The sequence below is a fragment of the Magnolia sinica genome, chromosome 15 (genome assembly GCF_029962835.1).
Source record: "Magnolia sinica isolate HGM2019 chromosome 15, MsV1, whole genome shotgun sequence".
NCBI lineage: Eukaryota > Viridiplantae > Streptophyta > Magnoliopsida > Magnoliales > Magnoliaceae > Magnolia > Magnolia sinica.
Genome location: NC_080587.1, coordinates 40594705 through 40615770, shown reverse-complemented (window position 1 = coordinate 40615770; position 21066 = coordinate 40594705). Strand labels below are relative to the sequence as shown.

General features: G+C 38.3%; 1 protein-coding gene across 1 annotated transcript in view; it reads left to right on the top strand.

Moving 5' to 3' along the window:
- Positions 1 to 9494: 9494 nt before the first annotated feature.
- LOC131227496 (ultraviolet-B receptor UVR8) overlaps positions 9495 to 21066 on the top strand; it is a 73455-nt gene continuing 61883 nt past the window's right edge. The window contains exons 1-5 of the mRNA XM_058223282.1: positions 9495 to 9630; positions 9772 to 9916; positions 10017 to 10127; positions 10828 to 10888; positions 10963 to 11081. Coding sequence (XP_058079265.1) covers positions 9587 to 9630; positions 9772 to 9916; positions 10017 to 10127; positions 10828 to 10888; positions 10963 to 11081 — 480 coding nt within the window. The 5' untranslated portion in view covers positions 9495 to 9586. The remainder of the gene's footprint in view (positions 9631 to 9771; positions 9917 to 10016; positions 10128 to 10827; positions 10889 to 10962; positions 11082 to 21066) is intronic.

The window sequence follows — 21066 nt, the reverse complement described above, 5'->3', positions numbered from 1 at the left end:
AATCATTGCAGACATTGAAAGCCTTGAAAACCATAACCTAAACGTTTATAGTCCGCACCTTTCGTCAGTTAACTCGTTTCGAACTCGGTTCGAATCCTACGCACCCGAATACAGAACAACGGTACCTAAACATCGGGATAGGTTAGCTATTTCGCTGATTCCTCTATTTGGATTCCTAAAACAAGATTAGGGTTAGGATTCCTTACCTAAATCATAGCTAGAATTGATGGTGTAGCGATGGTGGGGAGGCAAAACGGCGTGTGGAGTCGTGGGAAAGGATCCCAGCAACGATCTCCCTATCTCTCCCTCTTCTCCTCACTCTTTCCTCCTCTTTTCTCTTCTCTCTCCTAGGGTTTAACGCCCTGAAAATCGGGGGTCGAGTAGAAGCTTAACTCCCAAGTTCCAACGCATCACTTATACAATATAAATAATGATGATTAAATGTTGTCTGTATTAGTACATTAAACATGAGTGGGATTATACCAAATCAGCATATCATACTCCAGAGACAGTTAAATTATATAAGAAAGACTGATAAATATATAGAGCATATAAGTGATTGTAAGTCCCCAAAGTATGAATGTCACCAGGTTAGATAATTACATGTATAACTCATAAATTTACAAAATGATATAGTGTGATGTTCAACTAGTCTGTATTCCCGTAACCCCGGCGACGCAACTTTAGGTCTATATGGACCCGCCAAAGAGTTGCATGTAGGAGTACTCCTCGTCGTCATAAAGGGCCGGTTCCAATTCGTAAGCCTCGCCACCATCTGAAACTAAAACAGGGTCTGGTTGGTGATTTAAAACACCATCCCAAAGTGGGAGTGAGTGATCAACTCAGTAGAGCTATAAGGCAAAGGTTAACGTGTTATCAATTCAATTAAGCAGTAATGATAAAGTAATACAACAATCATATCCTAAGCACTCTTGTTAATGCAAGAATGGTATGTATTAATGATGTATGCCCTCGCCTGCACTCCCTCTGCTACATCATCTCATGGTCGCGCACGCTAAACTCTTACTGTGCTCAAAACCCACGCCAAAGGCACATGCAATGCGGTGCATGGTCGTGTTAGCCAAGTTCTTAATTAAACTTATTCATAAAAAAGATTCAAAAAGCTAAGGTACCTCCCTTTATATCATTTACCCAAACAATGATCCATCTAGGGTCGTCAATCCTAGTTAATCACATATAATAGGCAAGTTCGCGAGTTTACACTATAGGTTGCTACGGGAGGCTCCTCACCTCATCATAGGCTTAATTTACACTCGAGGTCACTGCGAGGGGCTCGTCACCCGATCATAGGCCTATTTTATACTCGAGGTCACTACAGGAAAGGCTTGTCACCTTAGCGTAGGCCAACAACTCGAATACAATGTCTCATACCACTGTATTCAGCTCACGAGTTTGGTTTGCTCACTAGACACTACGGGGAGGCTCGTCACCCCAGCGTAGGTTGACAGCTCGACCACGGTGTCCCATACCACCATGCCCGGCTCATGAGTCCTAGCGGATCGTGGTACCAAGGTTAAATGGTTTTTCAATAGTAAGTGATGCCTTAGATTCAAACAGTAGCGTCCATACATGGTGAACATACATTAGGTCAATCGGGTAACTTGACAAGCTCGACTAGTACAAGCGCACTTGAATTAATTGACATGAAGCGTATATGCACTCCTTGTGGCCTAACCACTATCGATAACCACCGTGCGACTCGGATTTATCGAATGTATCCGTTGTGGCGAAAGCAGTTCAACCACTGATAGTAAATCGTTACCGATTGCCCGAATTATGTATTAGTCTCAATCATACTTAAATACAACAGTTATTCATGTGTGATAGTCAAGACAGCATGTGACAACCAATTTAAATAGAAATCTCATTCGAGCATTTTAACAAACACATAGTGCACATGTTTAACATACATAGGCATTTCATACATGAATCACGTAGCTAAATGTAACTTACATGAAGGAGTCTATTCGTATAGATAAGGTAATTGAGAATCTCATCTCAACACCTTTAATAAATGTATTTCATCAACCAATTACTCATTCAAACATTTTATCAAACACTTAGGCTACACATTCAATATACATGTAAGAAATTAGTTATAACATATAATATGGCAAATCCTTTCACTAAGGAGTTGTCACATATACAACAATCATGAATCCTCAATTAGTAATCATGGCAAGCACAAAATATCATTTCCATATTCATTCAAACATTTCAACAAACACATGAAATGCATCATATTCAACATAATTCATATGTATATATGTAATAAGCGGAAAACATCGCATCTAAGCATATGATAGCAATCAAGTCAGTCATAAATCATTAAATGACATTGAAAGCCTTGAAAACCATAACCTAAACGTTTATAATTTGCACATTTCGTCAGTATGCCGATTACGAACTCGATTCATATACTATGCCTTTGTTTACGGCATAACGACTACCTAAACATTGAAATAGCTTAGGTATTTCACCATTTTACCTATTTGGATACCTAAAACCGATTAGGGTTAGGATTCCTTACCCAGGAATGGAGTTAAAATCATTGGTATAGCGACATAGAAGAGGAGATTCAGCACATGGAGTGGCGGGATTGAATCCCAACAACAAACCACAACTCACTCTCACTTCTCCTCACTCTCTCCTTCTCTTATCTTTCTTTTCTCTCCTAGGATTTAGGAAATTCGTATGGAATGAGAGAGGGGTGGGTTTAGGGTCTTATATAGGCCCATAAGTGAAGTCAATGGGCCCATGGCCATGGTATACTTAGGTTATTTCCAAAAGTCGCCCGTTTCGGGCCAACGGAGCTCATCTGGAGGCCTATTACCTGCATACAGTCTGAAGAAAGTTCCCTGACGATGGATATACGTCAGGCTAAGATTTCGGTCCGATTAGATTTATGGATTGACTGCGGTGGACCTGTTTCAGTTCAACAGTCGACGCCTCTCGATCAGGGCCACAAGTACATTGACATGTGTAGGGAAATTTTCCTAATTCGAGGGTGTAGTTGGGTCAGAATCTGACGGTCTGAAACCTTAAATTTGTTTCGCAAGCGAACGGCCCAAATCACTTAAGTTTGAGTTCATTTTCTAAAGATATTCGCGTTTCTCACACACTTCACTCCAGGCTCAAGTTGTGCATTTCTGGATATTATTTGGACTTGATTCCCTAGATGGTTGTCAAGCCCAGTAAGGCGGTCATAACCGTATAGTTTCGCGGTAATCGGACTTTCAACGCACGGTCCAGGTCCGATACGGAGTTTCAATGTGCTCCCATGAGCAATTGGGTTTTGAAATTGATCATAGGTTTCTAGGTAATGTAGATTTAGTGATTCTACTGGTTTTGGGTCTTACAGTTCATATAGAAAGTAGTTCAAACTAATCTATCGATTAATTCAGTTTAGTACTTAATTAATTTTCGTCTAATTTCTAAAGGATTCGGTCCTTAGTGATTTCTGCCTGAGGTGGTACTCGGATATTTGTACGGATTTTTCCAAGACGTTACATAAGGTTAGAGAAATTCGTATGGAATGAGAGGGGTGGTTTAAGGTCTTTAAATAGGCTCAGAAGTGATGTAAATGGCCCCAGGGCCATGATATACTTAGGTAAAGCCAAAGGGTGCCCGTTTTTGACAAACAGGGCCCTTATGAAGGTCCATTTCTCACCTAAGGCATGAAACAAGTTCCTTAACAATGGATCTATGCTAGGACTGTGTTTATGGTGCGATCTAACAAACAGATCGGCTGTGAAGGACCTGTATCAGATCAACGGTTGTCGTTCCTCGATCAGTGCCACAAGTATACCGATTGGTGCAGGGAAATTTCCCTGACCCATGGGTAAAGTTTGGTCAGAATCTGACGGTCCGAAGTATTCACTTTCGCCCGTAAGCGAATGGCCCAAATCACTTAAGTTTCAAGTCAATTTCTAAAGATATTCACGTTTCTCACACACTTCACTCAAGGCTCAAGTTGTGCATTCCTGGATACTATTTAGGCTCGATTCCCACGATGGTTGTCAAGCCCAGAAAAACGGTCATAACCCTATAGTTTTGCGATCATCGGACTTTCGATGTGCAGTTCAGGTCTTATACGGAGTTTCTATGTGCTCCCGAGAGCAACTGGGTTTTGAGATTTCCCCGAGGTTTTCAAGTAATGTTGAGTTAGTGATTTTAATGGTTTTGGGTCTTACAGTTCGTATAGATAGTGGTTCAAGCTAATCCACCGATTAATTTAGTTTAGTACTTAATTAATTTTCATCTAATTTCCACAGTATACGCTCTTTAGGGTTTTCTGCCTTAGGTGGTACTCGGGTCTTAGTACGGATTTTTCCGAGACGTTAGAGAAAGAGTTTTGAGTTGAAAGAGGGTGGAGAGAATACGTGAGTTTTTTTTCAACTGAGTACACACATGGCCAAATGCCATTTCTTTCCCTAATGAAGGGGTTGCATCAATGAAAAATGAGTTTGTTTAATCAACCTCATTGTTGGGCTCATGCCAAAAAATGATTGGGAAAAATAGATGGACAACATGGATAAAACACATGCATCATGGTGGACCCCACAACACCATCCAATGACAACTAGCAACTGCAAGTGTGAGGATGCAATCCGCTCACACAAATTGACACGATGTGTGACATCAGGAATGCATACGTGATTACAGGCAACATGAGCACATTACAATCAATGGATGCTCGTATGTTGAATATGTTCTTTATCCAATGTTAAGCAGTTCTTCCAAAAGACACATTCTCGCAGTTACTCCTATATATTGATTGTGAGCTTTTCATTTTGTTTAATTTGTAATGGTATTTTGAAAGTTCTTCCTTATATAAGGATGAAAGCAACCAATCTCTTGATTGTTATAAACTTCTACAAGTGGCTATGTGAGTAACCAATCTTCTTAAAATTTAGCCATATACATTCACATTGAATATATGTAACGCCCCAAAAATCGAGGGTCGAGCAAAGGCTCAACTCCCAAGATCCGTCGCATTACTTATGCAACATAAATAATGATGATTAAATGTTGTCCGTATTAGTGCATTAAACATGAATGAGATTATACTAAATCAGCATATTATACTCCAGAGAGAGAATATTAGGCAGGCGGAAGACTGTGATAGATATGTAAAGTATATATACGTGTTTCACAACCTCCAAAGCATGAGTGTGTTACTAGGCTGAATAAATACATGTTTTGTTTCAAAATATACAAAATGACAAAATATGAAAGTCTGACTAAATAATATAATCCCTGTAATCCCGTCAATCAGTACATGGTCTACATAGACCCGCCTGATAGCTTAACGTAGGAGAATTCTTCCTCATCGTCTATGAAATCCCAATCAGCAGACATCATCGCCACCTGTATCTACAACAGAGTCTAGTTGGTGTTTTAAAACACCATCCCAGAGTGAGAGTGAGTGATCAACTCAGCGGAGCTATAAGGCAAAGGTTAACATATTATCAATTCAATCAAGCAGTAATGATAAAGCAATATAACAATCATGTCCTAAGTACTCTTATTAATGCATGAATGGTATGCTGTAATGATGCATGCCCTCTCCTACACTCCCTCAGTGACACCATCTCACGGTCGCGCATGGCAACTCCCACTGTGCACTTCCTCGCCAAAGCACATGCAGTGCGATGCATGACAGTGTTAGCCAAGTACTTAGTTAGGCTTATTCATACAGCAGATTTGGAATGCTAAGGTACCTCCCTTTATATCATTTACCCAAGCGATGATCCATCTAGGGTCGTCAATCCTAGTTAATTACATATGATAGGCAAGTTATAGGGCAACATTACCCCTGATTTGAAAAGCAATGAATAGACAAGTTCATTTGATTATACTCGAGGTCACTCCACCAACGCCTTACCAACTGGAGCGCTATTTTCGAAGGGGGTCCGGATCAGACGGTACACCCTAACCCACGCTGGGACCACAACCAAGCTGTGCCGTGTAGGCCGATAGCTCGAATACAGTGTCTCATACTACCGTATTCGGTTCACGAGTTTGGGTTGCTCACAGGTTACTACGGGGAGACTCATCACCCCAGCGTAGGCCGACAGCTCGACCACGGTGTCCCATACTACCATGTCCGGCTTATGAGTCTTAGCGGATCGTGGTACCATGGTTGAACGGGCTTTATATTGGTAAGTGGTACCTTAGATTTAAGCAGCAGCGTCCATATATGGTAAACACACAATAGGCCAATTGGTTTATTAGACAAGTTCGACTGTACAAGTGTACGCTGAATTAATCGACATGGAGCGCATAAGCACTCCACGTGGCTTAACCACTGTCGACAATCATCGTACGACTCGGATTCACCGATGTGGTGAGACTAATTCGGCCACTCCAAAAGGAATTATTACCAATTGCTTAGACTACGTAGTAGTCCCAATTATACTCAAATGCAGCATGTGGTGACATGTGATAATCATATAGGCATTTAACAAACAATCTAAGTACAACACTCATTTGAGCATTTTATCAACATATTGAACATGTTATCGAACATTTCAATTCATCCATAAATTGCTTAGTTGAAATTAAAATTATATGAAGGAAATTATACATATAGATAAGGTAATTGTGAATTCTATCTCAACACCCTTTTTAAATACAATTCATCAAACAATATCTCATTCAGACATTTTATCAAACACATATAGCATGTTATTATACATATGCAGTTTATACATAAATCACGTAATTGAAATTAAGACGGCATGAAGAAAATTATACATCTAGATAAGGTAGTTAAGAATCCTATCTCAACGCCCTTAATAAATACAATTTATCGAACAATTTCTCATTCCGACATTTTATCAAACACTTAGACTACACATTATCACATATATGAACTAAATTAGTTATAAAATATATTATGGCAAATCCTTTCACAAAGGAGTTGTCATACATACAACAATCATATATTCTAGTTTAATAGTCATGGCAAGCACAAATCATGATAGCGATTTCATTCAAACATTTCAACAAACACATGAAATGCATTATATATTCACATAGTTCACACACATATATTATTTATCGAATACATCGTAACTAAGATCATTTGGTGGCAAACAAGTCAGACATAAATCATTAGTTGACATTGAAAATCTTGAAAACCATAACCTAAATGTTTATAGTCCGCACCTTTCGTCGGTTTACTCGTTACGAACTCGGTTCGTACACTACACTTCCGTCTACAGCACGACGGCTACCTAAATCACGAAATAGGTTAGCTATTTCGTCGTTTCCTCTATTTGAATTTCTAAAACGAGATTAGGGTTAAGATTTCTTACCCAAATCGAAGACAGAATCGATGGTGTAGCGACGGTGGGGTGGCGATTCAGCGTGTGGAGTCGTGGGAAAGGATCCCAACAACGATCTCCCTGTCTCACTCTCTTCTCCTCACTCTTTCCTCCTCTTTTCTCTCTCCTAGGGTTAGAGAAAATCGTATGGAATGAGAGATGGGTGGGTTAAGGGCATTATATAGACCCAGAACTGATGTTAATGGCCCCAGGGCCATGGTATACTTAGGTTATAGCCAAAAGGAGGGTATTTCGGGCCAACGGAGCTCATCTGGAGGTTCATTGCTCGCATATGGTCTAGAGAAAGCTCATTGACAATGGATCTATGCTAGGTTAAGATTTCGGTCCGATCGGATTTATGGATCGATCGTGGAGGACATGTTTCAGTTCAACGATCATCGTCACTCGATCAGGGCCACAAGTGTGCTGATATGTGTAGGAAAATTTTCCTGATCCAAGGGTGTAGTTGTGTCAAAATCTGACGGTTTGAAACTTTAAATTTGGTCTGCAAGCGAACGACCCAATTCACTTAAGTTTGAATTCATTTTTCAAGGATATCCGCGTTTCTCACACACTTCGCTCCAGGCTCAAGTTTTGTGTTTCTGGATACTATTTGGATTCGATTCCCGTGATTCTTGTCAAGCCCAGTATAGCGGTCATAACCTTATAGTTCCATGATAATCGGACTTTTGACGCGTGATGTAGACCCGATACGGAGTTTCAATGTGCTCCCGAGAGCAATTGTGTTTTGAGATTGATCCTAAGTTTCTAGGTAATGTTGGGTTAGCGATTATAATGGTTTTGGGTCTTGCAGTTCGTATAGAAAGCGGTTCGAGCTAATTCTCCGATTTATTTAGTTTAATATTTAATTAATTTTCGCCTAATTTCTACAGAATTCAATCCTTAGTGATTTCTGCCTAAGATAAGACTCGGGTCTTTGTACGGATTTTTCCGAGACGTTACAATATATCTACTTATTTTAATGCTTACGGTTAAAATCGATTATTTTAAGTTAGGCCACTGTATCAATTTTGGGACGCCCGTGTAGTTCAAATTTTTTTTTTAAAGAAACGAAGATATTATATGGGCATGTTTGATTTTCCATGATATAGGTAAATCATGATAAATAAGTAATTATTACTTTTTCACCTTGTTTGAAAATGCGAGAGTAATTCTACCTCGAAAATCAGTACAAAAGTGTTGACTTAAATCTGTGGACCCCACCGTAATGTATATGATATATCCTCACCATCCATCTATTTTATTAGAACATTTTGGGGTATGAGCCAAAAAATGAGGCAGATCCAATATTCAAATGGCCCACACGAAAGGAAATAATGTCCTTAATTCATCCACCATTGAAAGTTGTTTCCTTCACTGAGCCCACGTTGAGGTTTTTTCATCATCTAACCCGTTCATAGGGTCACACAAACATGGATAAGGGGAAAATAGGATAAGGGGAAAACAGAAATATCAGCTTGATTTTAAACTTTTAAGGGCCCCAAAAGGTTTTTAATGGTAGGTATTCGATTCCCGTTGTTTACTGTGGTATGGTCCACTTGAGTTTTGGATCTGCCTCATTTTTTTGATTATACCCTATATTCAACTGACATAACAAATGAGCGGTGTGGATAAGCCACATACATCACGATGGGCCCCACATTGATTTTGTAAATTTTTCGATTTAAGTATCCAAAAAATAAGTAGTCATATCTACATTGGGAAAGATGTGGTAGTTACCTAGGTAAATAATTATTACCCATTTACATGGTAACTACAGTTGAGACGAAATATTGACCTGTGGGTTGACAGAGAGTGCAGAGAGAATCCGTGTGATCACTCCATTTCTTTCCCTCATGGAGGGGCTGCATCAATGAAAAATGAGCTTTTGGATCAACCTCATTCTTGGGCTCATGCCTTAAAATGATTGGAAAAAATTGGATGGACAGCAGGGATAAAACACATATGTCATGGTAGACCCTACGACACCGTCGAGTGGACTACCAACTGCAAGTGTGAGAATGCAATCCGGTTACACACACGTGACACTGTGGGTGACATGCGGAATGGGTACGTCATTACGGGCAACATGAGCACAACACGATCGGGTGGTTTGATTGGATGGGAGAACCAGGAAAAGAATTCTTACTTCCATTCAGCGTCCTCCCTCGCTATATATAGCCACTCTGTCTCTCTCCTCTCTTAGCACGCAGTTAGGAAAGCAGCAGCTTCTAATGGCCGCCACTACAGACTCCACAAAACCCATCATCTTGGCATGGTTCGATCTCTCTCTGGATTTTATTTTTTATTTATTTTTTAAAGCTCTCTCTCTCTCTCTCTCTCTCTCTCTCTCTCCCTTCAATAAAAAAAAATGGAGAAAGTTTATTTACACTTCTCTTCCTTGCCTTATCTCTCACAGGGGTTCAGGCGAAGACGGGCAGTTGGGCATTGGAAACTCCGAAGAGAAAGATTGTGTCTGTAGCATCAAATCTCTCGAAAACGAGAATGTCTCTGCCGTCGTTGCTGGTAGCAGAAACTCTCTCGCCATCTGTGATGACGGAAAGGTCTTATTCTCTTTCTCGTTCTCTGTTTTTTCCTTGTGTCTTGTCTTGTCTTCTCCCTGTATCTGATAACGAAACATTTTCTGCTGCTTTGTATTACTAGCTCTTTACATGGGGATGGAACCAGAGAGGTACCTTAGGCCACCCCCCAGAGTCCAAAACCGAGAGCATCCCCAGCCAAGTTAAAGCTCTTGCCAATGTCAAGATTGTTCAGGTCTGACTCTCCCCACGAGAATTATCTTGAATTTGAATTCGATGGGGGTTTCCATGCCTACTTCTTTCTATACTTTCTGTTGCTTTTCTCTGGGCCGTTTGTAGTGAGGTGTCCTATGATTTTCTTGTAATAGTTTCGTTTATTTCATTTTTTTAGCCATTACAAACAAAATGAGGATGCTATTGTACTTTGTGCTTGATTGATTTCTATCAAGTAAAACATCTTCACCGTACATATGGTATTTGTGAGCGGTGTAATCGGGATTTTGTGAGTTGACTGGGTCTTCATGTGGATGGTCCGTGGGCATAGCATCAAGACGTTGGATGCAGTATCCATTCACTCACTGGCTGAAAACAGGCAGTTAGCTTAAAGATGAGCACTAGATGAGCAACTGTTCAAATTCAATAGGCTAACCCTCTCTTGGTACAGTGGTTAGGATTGTCCATTCACCACAAATTTTAAGCTGTTTCCTGCCCATTCAGTGGCCCACCAGATAAAGGATCCTGATCACCACAGACATTTGCCACATGTATTGGTGGGGAGTACACTAAATAAAAAGTTTTATGAGGTTCAGTTCATTATAGTGTCCTTCTTCTCATGTATATTGTTTTAATAGAAATTCTCAGCATTCATACGAAGAAGTAAATGAAAAAAAGTGGATATTTGATGTGAATTTTGATGGTTCCTTTTCCAATTTCAGGCAGCTATTGGCGGGTGGCATTGTCTGGCAGTTGACGATCAAGGCCGAGCTTATGCATGGGGTGCCCTTATATATTGTAGGCTAATGACTTCCCCTTGTGCTTCTGTTGAATGACATAGACTTGGTAATGTGCAGGTGGGAATGAGTATGGCCAATGTGGGGAGGAACCCGAGCGGAAAGATGATAATGGCAGGGCTCTGAGAAGGGATATTGTTATTCCTCAGCGTTGTGCGCCAAAGCTTTCTGTTCGCCAGGTGATTGATGAATTACTCATTTTGGCAATAGTTTTGATTCAGATAGACTTGCATGCTGCTCCTGTAGACTCGAAAGAGGAAAACTAGTATGCTCCTGAAGTGCTCAGCGATCATCTCTATTGCATGTGTGGCAATTGTTCGGTGACAAAGACATTTGATTTGGTGGCCACCCTATGGATGGGCCATAGCCCAGCCCAAAATTCAATGCGATCTCATGTGGTAGCCATCTGGTCAGTGGCCTGAAAATGGAACCATTAACTCCATGAATTAGCAATGATAGACATTCAATGGGAAAACTACAACCAGATGGCAAGAGTTTTCGAGTCACTATGATTTTTAAACAATTGTCAATCCACGAGTTTGCCCACTAGATCAATATATCCATAAATGTTTTCCATGTGTAGAATTTCTATTAAGCACACACCATAATAGCTTCTTCTACTGGAAACATAGATGTGGTTGAATTTAAGTTGTTTGCTGATAAATTACTCACCATCAGAAATGATTTAAGACGAATTGCATGAGTTATAACCTTTGCAACATCTTGAAGACCTTGTATAGCTATATTGCTTGGAAAATGATCTTGTGCAATTTTTGGACATGACAATTCATCTTTCATGCTGTACCATACCTGTTTTGTTCCTACCAACTCTATTTTCGCTGTTTCTGATTTTGTTAGTAGCTGTCCATACTCATCATGTCTGGTGCTCATTCATTTTCCTGTTGTCACTTCTATCCAGTTATTATTTCCCTCTGGTACATTTCAAAGCAAGAAAATGTTAACCTCCTCTTTGTCGAAACAGCGCTAAAAGCACATATGACTGACTTGATGATGGCTCAAGTTTGAGTTGATTCTGGAGTCAGTTGAGTTTACCTTGTCACTGTACTATTCTGTAAATTTCAAAATTTGTAAAATGAGAGCCAGGCTGAACTATGGAAGGAACTTAAATAGAGTGGAATCATGATGGATAACCTAGATATAGAAGATTCATGTAAAACCAAGTACAAAATACTTTAAAATAATTTAGAGCCTTAAACCTCTTATTTGCATAGATGGAGAATAGAAAAAGTAGTAATAAAGGTTCACAATATATGCTTCATGGATCTAGAATATGAAAAAGTATGTTTTTGTTACATTTTAAGGCTATCAAATAGTGGACTATAGCGTCTATAGAGTGATGTAAAGGAATAGATTAGAAGCATCCTATTCACAGTTAGAAACGTCATACAAACATAAATGTAAAAAATCACAGTAAATGAGGATTATCCTCGTAATAATAGCTGCTCTGCAGCTGTTGTCGAGGCCACTGAAATTGCCTAAGCTAGTCCAGCTTTTCATAATTTCATTAGCTAATTTCCCATTGTTCAGTAGTGTCTTTTTTTTTTTTCTCTTGTTGCTATAACTCTCATTAAAAGGGTATGCATACTCAAATCCTCTCAGCTTCACAAACTTTCGAGGATTTATCCTAGTTTGTTCCTTTGATGAAAAGGCTCTCGTGGACCATCCTTAGTTGCATGAGCCTTCTACTATATGATTCCTGCTTCTGCATTGAATTTCTGCCTAGAAACTGCACTTCCTAGGCTTTTAAGCTTGCTAACATTTTGAAACAGATGCTTCCAGACTCATCCGCTTCCCCTCGCGCTTTGTGCCACTATCCTCTCCTCAAGGGGAGTACTGATATCTTCCAAAGGAGAATATCTTTCCTACTTGTTAAGATGGCATATGAAGATGAACTTTGACAAATATCACAAGATGACATTTTCATCAAACGTATTGGTCAGCTGTGTTCTCGCATGTGCTTCGCTGGGTATCATATGTCTGTATGCATATGTAAACATGAATTCTGCAAACAACGAAGTTTCTAAAAAAATTTTGCATTTCTATCCAAATAAAGCAATATTATGGAATAAGTAATAGTTACGACAAATGAAGGTTGCATTTGGTAGTGCATTCAGAATATTCCAGCAGGAACATGTTGATGCCCCATGTCTTGAAAAGTTGCGGCATTTGGGAAAGCATGGAAAGCCCATTCTGCATTAAATGGAATGGGTTTATTCTTTTCAATTGCCAAAAATGCCATTCTGCTTGGTCAAATAGATTAAACAAGGAGAATTTGTTTCTTGAAGAAGTCAATTCTTCCCAACTAACATTTCAAGAATACCCAAATGCATGGGCTAACTCCACATGCTTTACTCAACAAGTTCAAAATTCGGGCCAAGCTTGGCCTGTTGACAACCCTACAAATGTTCCCTAGAGAGCTTACTTTCTGGAAATGCCTGGTGCATTGTGTTTCTTTAACTTGCACTAATTACTTCAAGTGGTACTACAAATACTTAATATTAGAGCTTTAATATTTGCAGGACCAATGATGCTGCAAGATTGAAAGAATCTTAATTAGAAATTGCTATATACCAAGTGTAAGTTTCAATTTTTGCTTTGGAAAGAAAACGCCCTTCCTAGGATGATTGCTTTCTCCTGGTCAGTGGGATGGGGTCTGGTCCTAACCTGAGACCATCTTCGTATTATAAAGAAAATAATTGTCAATGGGGGCTACATTCATTTAAGGGAAGGAGAATCTTTGGGCCATTTGTTCATTTGTTGCTCGGCTCACTGCTCCTTTGTATTGATGACATGGGGCTTTTAAAAAATTGCTCAAGACCAATGTTCCAAATATTGGCGATATTGTTGATATTATGGCCGATATTATTGGCATCGCCAAGTTGGTGATACGAAAATTGCTGGCAATTTAAAAATTTCCAAATATTGTCAATATTTTCGCGATATTATTGAAATCTTTATACATTTTCTTTCAATGTATTTATGTTTTAATGGTTGAATATGATGTGTTAATCATCTTAGAACATATTAATGTGCATTTAATAGATTATGCTAGTGATTTTATATTATTATTATTATTTTATTTTTGGATCATTTTCGGCCAATTTTTTAAAATTACGAAAAATCATTTTTTTAATGTATTTCAGTTTTAGTGGTTGAATATGATGTGTTAATCATATTAGAACATATTAATGTGCATTTAACAGATTATGGTAGTGATTTTATATATTTTTTATTTTTATTTTTATTTTCGGACTATTTTTGACCAATTTTTTAAAATTGCGAAAAATCATTTTTTTTCAATGTATTTCTGTTTTAATGGTTGAATATGATGTGTTAATCATATTAGAATATATTAATGTGCATTTAACAAATTATGCTAGTGATTTTATATATATATATATATATATATATATCAAAGCGGATTTACAAAACAGGGGGAAAGAAACTTTCGTATACACCAAGGTGAGCTTTCTTAGACAGGTGGACTGGGGTGGGCCCATTGTGATGTATTTGTGAAATCCACCCCGACCATTAGGTCTGTGAGAGAAATTAAGCTGTGAGACTCCAACATCAAGTGGATACTTGATTCATGTGGGCTACACGAAGGGAAACAGTGGGAGAGGGGGACGGCTACTGTTGACATTTTATAGGGTCCACTGCATTGTTTGTGCATGTGGTCCAGCATAAATTATGAATGTCTTATATTTGATCCCAATGGCTATGTTTTCCTCATGCACCATATGATTGGAGTTGATTTCACATACACATCACGATTGGGCCATCTCCGGGCCTCCCACCTTGGTTTTCTCACCCGTCTCATGCATGTTGACGTGATTCTTGCAAGTGGCAACCTATACTGGTTGGTGTTGAAACTGCAATGTGGGCCCACCATGATACATGCATGATCTAGATTGTCCATCCATTTTTCCATATCATTTAAGGGTATCAGACCAAACTTGAGTAAGATCCAATTCTCAGGTAGGCCTTATAAAAATCCAATGATATGCATCCTCTCTCACTTTTCCTCGGTATGGCACACTTAAATCATGAACCTGCATAGTTTATCAACTTTTTGGCTAAATTTTCATTACAGACTTAATCATCATAATGGATTTTATGAACGCATCACAATGGGACCTGACCCCAGCCCAGCGTGTAAGCAAGCCTGCCTTGGTGCGTACGAAAGTCTTCTGCGGGACGGTGCGCAGGAGACCGCCACTATACATATATATATATATATTCTATTTTCGGACTATTTTTAAAAATTACGAAAAATCATTTTTTTCCCAATGTATTTCTATTTTAATGGCTGAATATGATGTGTTAATCATATTAGAACATATTAATATGCATTTAACAGATTATGCTAGTGATTATATATATATATATATATATATATATATATATATATATATATATATATATATATATATATAGGGAAAAGGTACAATGCGCTCAACCTCAGGATAAGCTCCCGTGAGGTCGAGCTGTGTCGGCCCCACCGTGATGCGTGTCGACCATCAACACCTGCATTTGATGGGTCCCCTTTAAATTATGGGATATCCCAAAAATCAGCCGTATACGAAACTCAGGTGGGCCATACCATCTAAAATCATGTGAAGACACCGTTAAAACATATAAAAGCACTTGGTGGGGCCCACCTGAGTTTTGAATGCTGCTGAAACTTGGTCTGAACCCTCATCCAAGTGGGACACACATAATGGATGGGCTGGATTTGCAAACCACATCTCGGTGTGCCCAAAAAATGATTATGAATGTTTTAATGGTGCACGGCCCCTCCCCACTTCTGTATGTGGTGTGGCCCACACAAGTCACAGATTAACTTGATTTTTGAGACCTAGGCCCACGATGGAATGGTGCATCTGATTGATGGGGTAGATGTTTGAAACGCATCACGGTGGGGCCCACACAGCTCGACCTCATGGGACGGACTCGTGAGGTCGAGCGCATAGTACCTTTTCCCATATATATATATATTTTCTATTTTCTATTTTCGGACTATTTTCGGCTAATTTTTAAAAATTACGAAAAATCATTTTTTTTCAATGTATTTCTATTTTTATGGTTGAATATGATGTGTTAATCATATTAGAACATATTAATGTGCATTTAACATATTATGCTAGTGATTTTATATATATATATATATATATATATATATATATATATATATATATATATATATATATATATATATATATATTTCTATTTCGAACTATTTTCGGCCAATTTTTTAAAATTACGAAAAATCCTTTTTTCATTGTATTTTTATTTTAATGGTTAAATATGATGTGTTAATCATATTAGAACATATTAATGTGCATTTAACAGATTATGCTAGTGATTTTGTTTTATTTTTAATTTTTTTCTATTTTTGGACTATTTTCGGCCAATTTTTTAAAATTATGAAAAATTATTTTTTTAATGTATTTCTGTTTTAATGGTTGAAAATGATGTGTTAATCATATTAGAACATATTAATGTGCATTTAATAGATTATGCTAGTGATTAATATATATATATATATATATATATATATATATAGACTATTTTCATCCAATTTATAAAAATTACGAAAAATCAATTTGTTTTCTAATGTATTTCTGTTTTAATTGTTGAATATGATGTGTTAATCACATTAGAACATATTAATGTACATTTAACAGATTATGCTAGTGATTATATATATATTTTTATTTTTTTCTATTTTCAGAGTATTTTTGGCCAATTTATAAAAATTACGAAAAATAATCTTTTCAATGTATTTCTGTTTTAATGGTTGAATATGATGTGTTAATTATATTAGAACATATTAATGTGCATTTAATAGATTATGCTAGTGATATATATATATATATATATATATATATATATATATATATATATATATATATATATATATATATTTCTATTTTCGGCCAATTTTTAAAAATTATGAAAAATTATTTTTTTGTCAATGTATTTCTGTTTTATTTAATGGTTGAATATGATGTATTAATATTATTAGAACACATTAATGTGCATTTAATAGATTATGCTAGTGATATATATATATATATATATATATATATATAAAATTTTTGGATTAGTGACTTTAAGTTTATATTTTCTTATTTTGGACAAGTTTTGAAGCTTCTTAGGGTTTAGAACGTAAATTCATCTTTATTGATTAGATTTAGAAGTTCGAACTTTATGTTATTAATTTATTTACATTAGGTTTCGATATTTAAATTAATTAATTCATTCTCCTATAAAAAGTAAAAATTGTATATAAACATAGAGAATCGAGTGGACTCTCACATAGGTCACATCTACCTAAGGAAATGTCTGGGTCTGGCTAACAAGGAAGTGAGGATATTGGATGACAACATTGTTAGAGGGTAGGTGGTACTAGGCATCAAATGGAGTGCAACTATTGTGAAAGACTAATAACCGGTGGAATTACGTATCTCAAACAACATTTGGCATATCGCAATGGTCAAGTTGCGGGATGTACTAGAGTACCAACCAAGATAATGATCTCAATGCAAGTCAGTTTGGATGAGTCGAATGGTAAATGTGCTGCTGGACAGAAGAAGAAAAATGAGATTTTGAAGGCGGCTTGACAGGAGGTGTTTGGTCCTGAATATATGGGCGTTCGTGATGAAGATATTATTGATTTTGACGAAGATTCAAATCGGGAAATAACTATAGTTAGGAGAGAGAGCTCGCGTCTTGCTCGTGAAGAGGAAGATCGTCGGCGCTTATGTGCGCGAGGGGGTAAATACATGATTTTTTTTTTTTTTTTGGGGTTCGAGAGGCATCTTCACGTGATGCCCCTATACATTTGGACGAATAAGTAAATGAGCCCAGGAGACCCTCTATTGTTCCAATTTTGTTTAGGAAAGAATCAACTAAACAAAAGAAGATAAAACAAATGTGGACTAGAACTTTCATTGAGAAGCTAGGTAGGGCAGCAACAAAGTTATTTATATATGCCAACATACCTCCTAACGTGACCAATTCTCCATATTGGCAGGTGGTAATTTATGCAACAATAGAAGCAAGTGAAGAAATTAAAGCTTCCACGACTAGGGAGATTAGGGGGAAATGGACAAATGCAAAGTATGTGGATGTGATAGCATACGTGGCTACCTTTAAACTCATATGGTAGGCCAGAGGATGCACGATTATGTGCGATGGTTGTATTGGCCCAACTAGACGCAACATGATCAACTTCATGGTGTACTGCCACTTGGGAACTATGTACTATAAGTCAATTGATGCCTCAGCCGAAAGAAAAAATTCTAATTATATTTTTGGACTAATGGATAAAGTAGTGGATGAGATTGGAGACGAGAATGTGGTGCAAATTGTGACAGATAACGAAGCATCGTATAAGTCTGCAGGACATAAGTTGGTGATAAAGAGACCACATATATTCTGGTCACCATGTGCTGCCTATTGTATTGATCTTATATTGGAAGATATTGGGAAGAAGAAGTGTTAAGGAAATGGTTGAAAAGGCAAGACAAGTGATGACATTTATTTACAACCATAATCAAGTAGTGACAATAATGAGGAAGTTCACGAAGGGACGAGAGTTGCTGAGGCCTGCGGCGACTAGATTTGCAACAAACTTTATAGCTTTGGAGAGTTTATACCAGCATAGGGGAGAGAGTTGAGTGAGACGTTCACTTCCCAAGATTGGCTCAACACAAAACATGGGAAGAAGACTTCAGGGACACCGATTGAAGTTGTGAAAGCCATACGCGACAATAAATATTGGAAGAAGGTCAAGAGGAACCTAACGGTGATGAAGCCACTAATGAGGGTACTCTGTCTTGTTGAAACTGATGAAACACTTACCATGGGCTTCCTCTACAATGCCATGGATAAGGCGAAGTTAGCAATTCAACATGATTGTACAAGCTGGGAGTCTTATTGGAGGATGATTGACAATAGATGGACAACACAATTCCATCATGATCTTCATGCAACATGTTACTACCTAAATCCTAGGTGCGGATATTCCCAATCATTTGTTGCGGATAATGAAGTTCGTATTGGGCTAAAGATTGTGATAAAGAGATTAGAGTTTGACTTAGATATATAAATAAAGTCGTTGAATGAATTAGATACATTTGGAAATCGCGAGGGCAGCTTTGGAGATACTCTTGCACATCATGCCATATCTAGGTTACAACCGGCTGAATCGTGGATGAATTTCGGAGAGAGTATGAAGGCTCTCCAAAAAATTACAGTAAAAGTTTTAAGCCAGACAACATCTTCTTCTAGCTGCGAAAGGAATTGGAGTTATTTTGCACATATTCAAAGAATAAGAATAGATTGCAGACTACGACGTTGGATAGACTTGTCTTTATGCACTACAATATGAGGCTAAGAATGCGACGACATCATAGGAGCATTACAGGTGCCGGTAACATGGACTACTGTCCAATAAACTTGGACAATATTTTTGATGAGGACGACTTGCTTCTACCTTGGTTGGAAGCAAGGGAAAAACAGATTGAAGAGGATAGTGAAGAAGTTGATGACCCAATAATACGCACGGCGCAGCAAGAGAGTCGTGCAACTGTGTTGGACCCAGAAAGAGGGGTAACTTTCATGCAAAGTCTGGCTCAAGTTCAATGGAAGAGTACGAGTAATAGTAGCAACAAGACCGAGTCGGATGATCATGTTGGTGATGTTGATGACGCTCCTGATGCTGGTACTTCTGGTGTCACTCAACACACCATACAACCGTCTACAGATCGCGAGGCCAATAAACATCGATAAGGAGGTACACAAGGTCGGACTTATGAGTGTATTGAGTCACGATACAACCAGCAGGAGGAGGCTGAGTCTAGTGGTGCATCGGGAGGTCCGGAACATCAGCAGACCCATATTCCTGGGCATTATGATGGATATTCTTATGGCCAATGGGATTATGGTTATAATGAGCTTGTTTTGTCACATTCATGTTGGAGTAGTCCTCTTGATCCATATCTATATGATTATAGATATCCAGATCCTTCTCAATCTCAGGATTCTTAACAGCCTGAGTACGAGCACCAGTACGACTATTTGACGGGCATTGGTGGATATCCTTACTCGGGGTTCGAGTCGTTGCCTAGTTAGGATCAGTCATCCTCTGGTTTCGTCAACCTGGTCTTTCCCTCTGGCATTGGATATTATGGATATGCAGCACTTATTCCATAGCCACAGCCTGACGATGACGATGATGTAGAGGTGGAGGTCGAGCAATCACAACGAAGTAGATTTTCATTTTGGTGGTGAGTCACGGTGCGAGTGACTGAGTGATGACTCGTGATTTTTATTAAGGTAAGTATTTTTATATACCCATTAGTTCATTACCCACACATTCACTAAGCAAGCTAATGCAGGGGCATTTTCATACCGGGCTTGAGTGGGGTAGCCCGTGGGATGCGGGGACACACTCGGGGTGGGTGACCCATGTGATTTGGGGCCCACGGGGGAGGTCTTGTGTTTGAGACTCCTCACCGGGGGTGATTAATGCGCATTTCACACCGGGCTCGAGTGGGGTAGCCTGTGGGATGCGGGGACACACTTGGGGTGGGTGGCCCATGTAATTTGGGGCTCATGAAGGGGGTTTGGCCAAGGTCCTAACCCATGAGATGTGGGGCCTGGGTTATGAGATAAAATGATTAATTCGCCGTACTCTAATAGTTCGAGCTTTTAGAGCAAGTGATTGTCCTGCATCACAAGCAGAAGCAAGCACATACTTGACACTGCCAAACTTGTACTTAAAATAACTCACCTGACAACCAATCAAGTAATCCTAAATAAAGTTGCAGGGGAGTATATCAGATACTACTAATATATATATATATTCTTGACTTGAGGATGACAGGACATGAATCATATGATAAGAGGAGAAGTCTTTAATATGTTGAAGACTTTAAAATAGAATGAACGTTGTAATTTATGCAAGTCTGGACTCTGGAGACCTCACTCCTCAGGTATGTTAATAACTTAATAATAATATAGAATAAATTATGAAAAATAATTGCAAAAACCTACACGTGTAAGATATTTTGATATTAAATTCATTCTAATATATCTATCATTGATGTTAGATAGTTAGAAAATTAAATACAT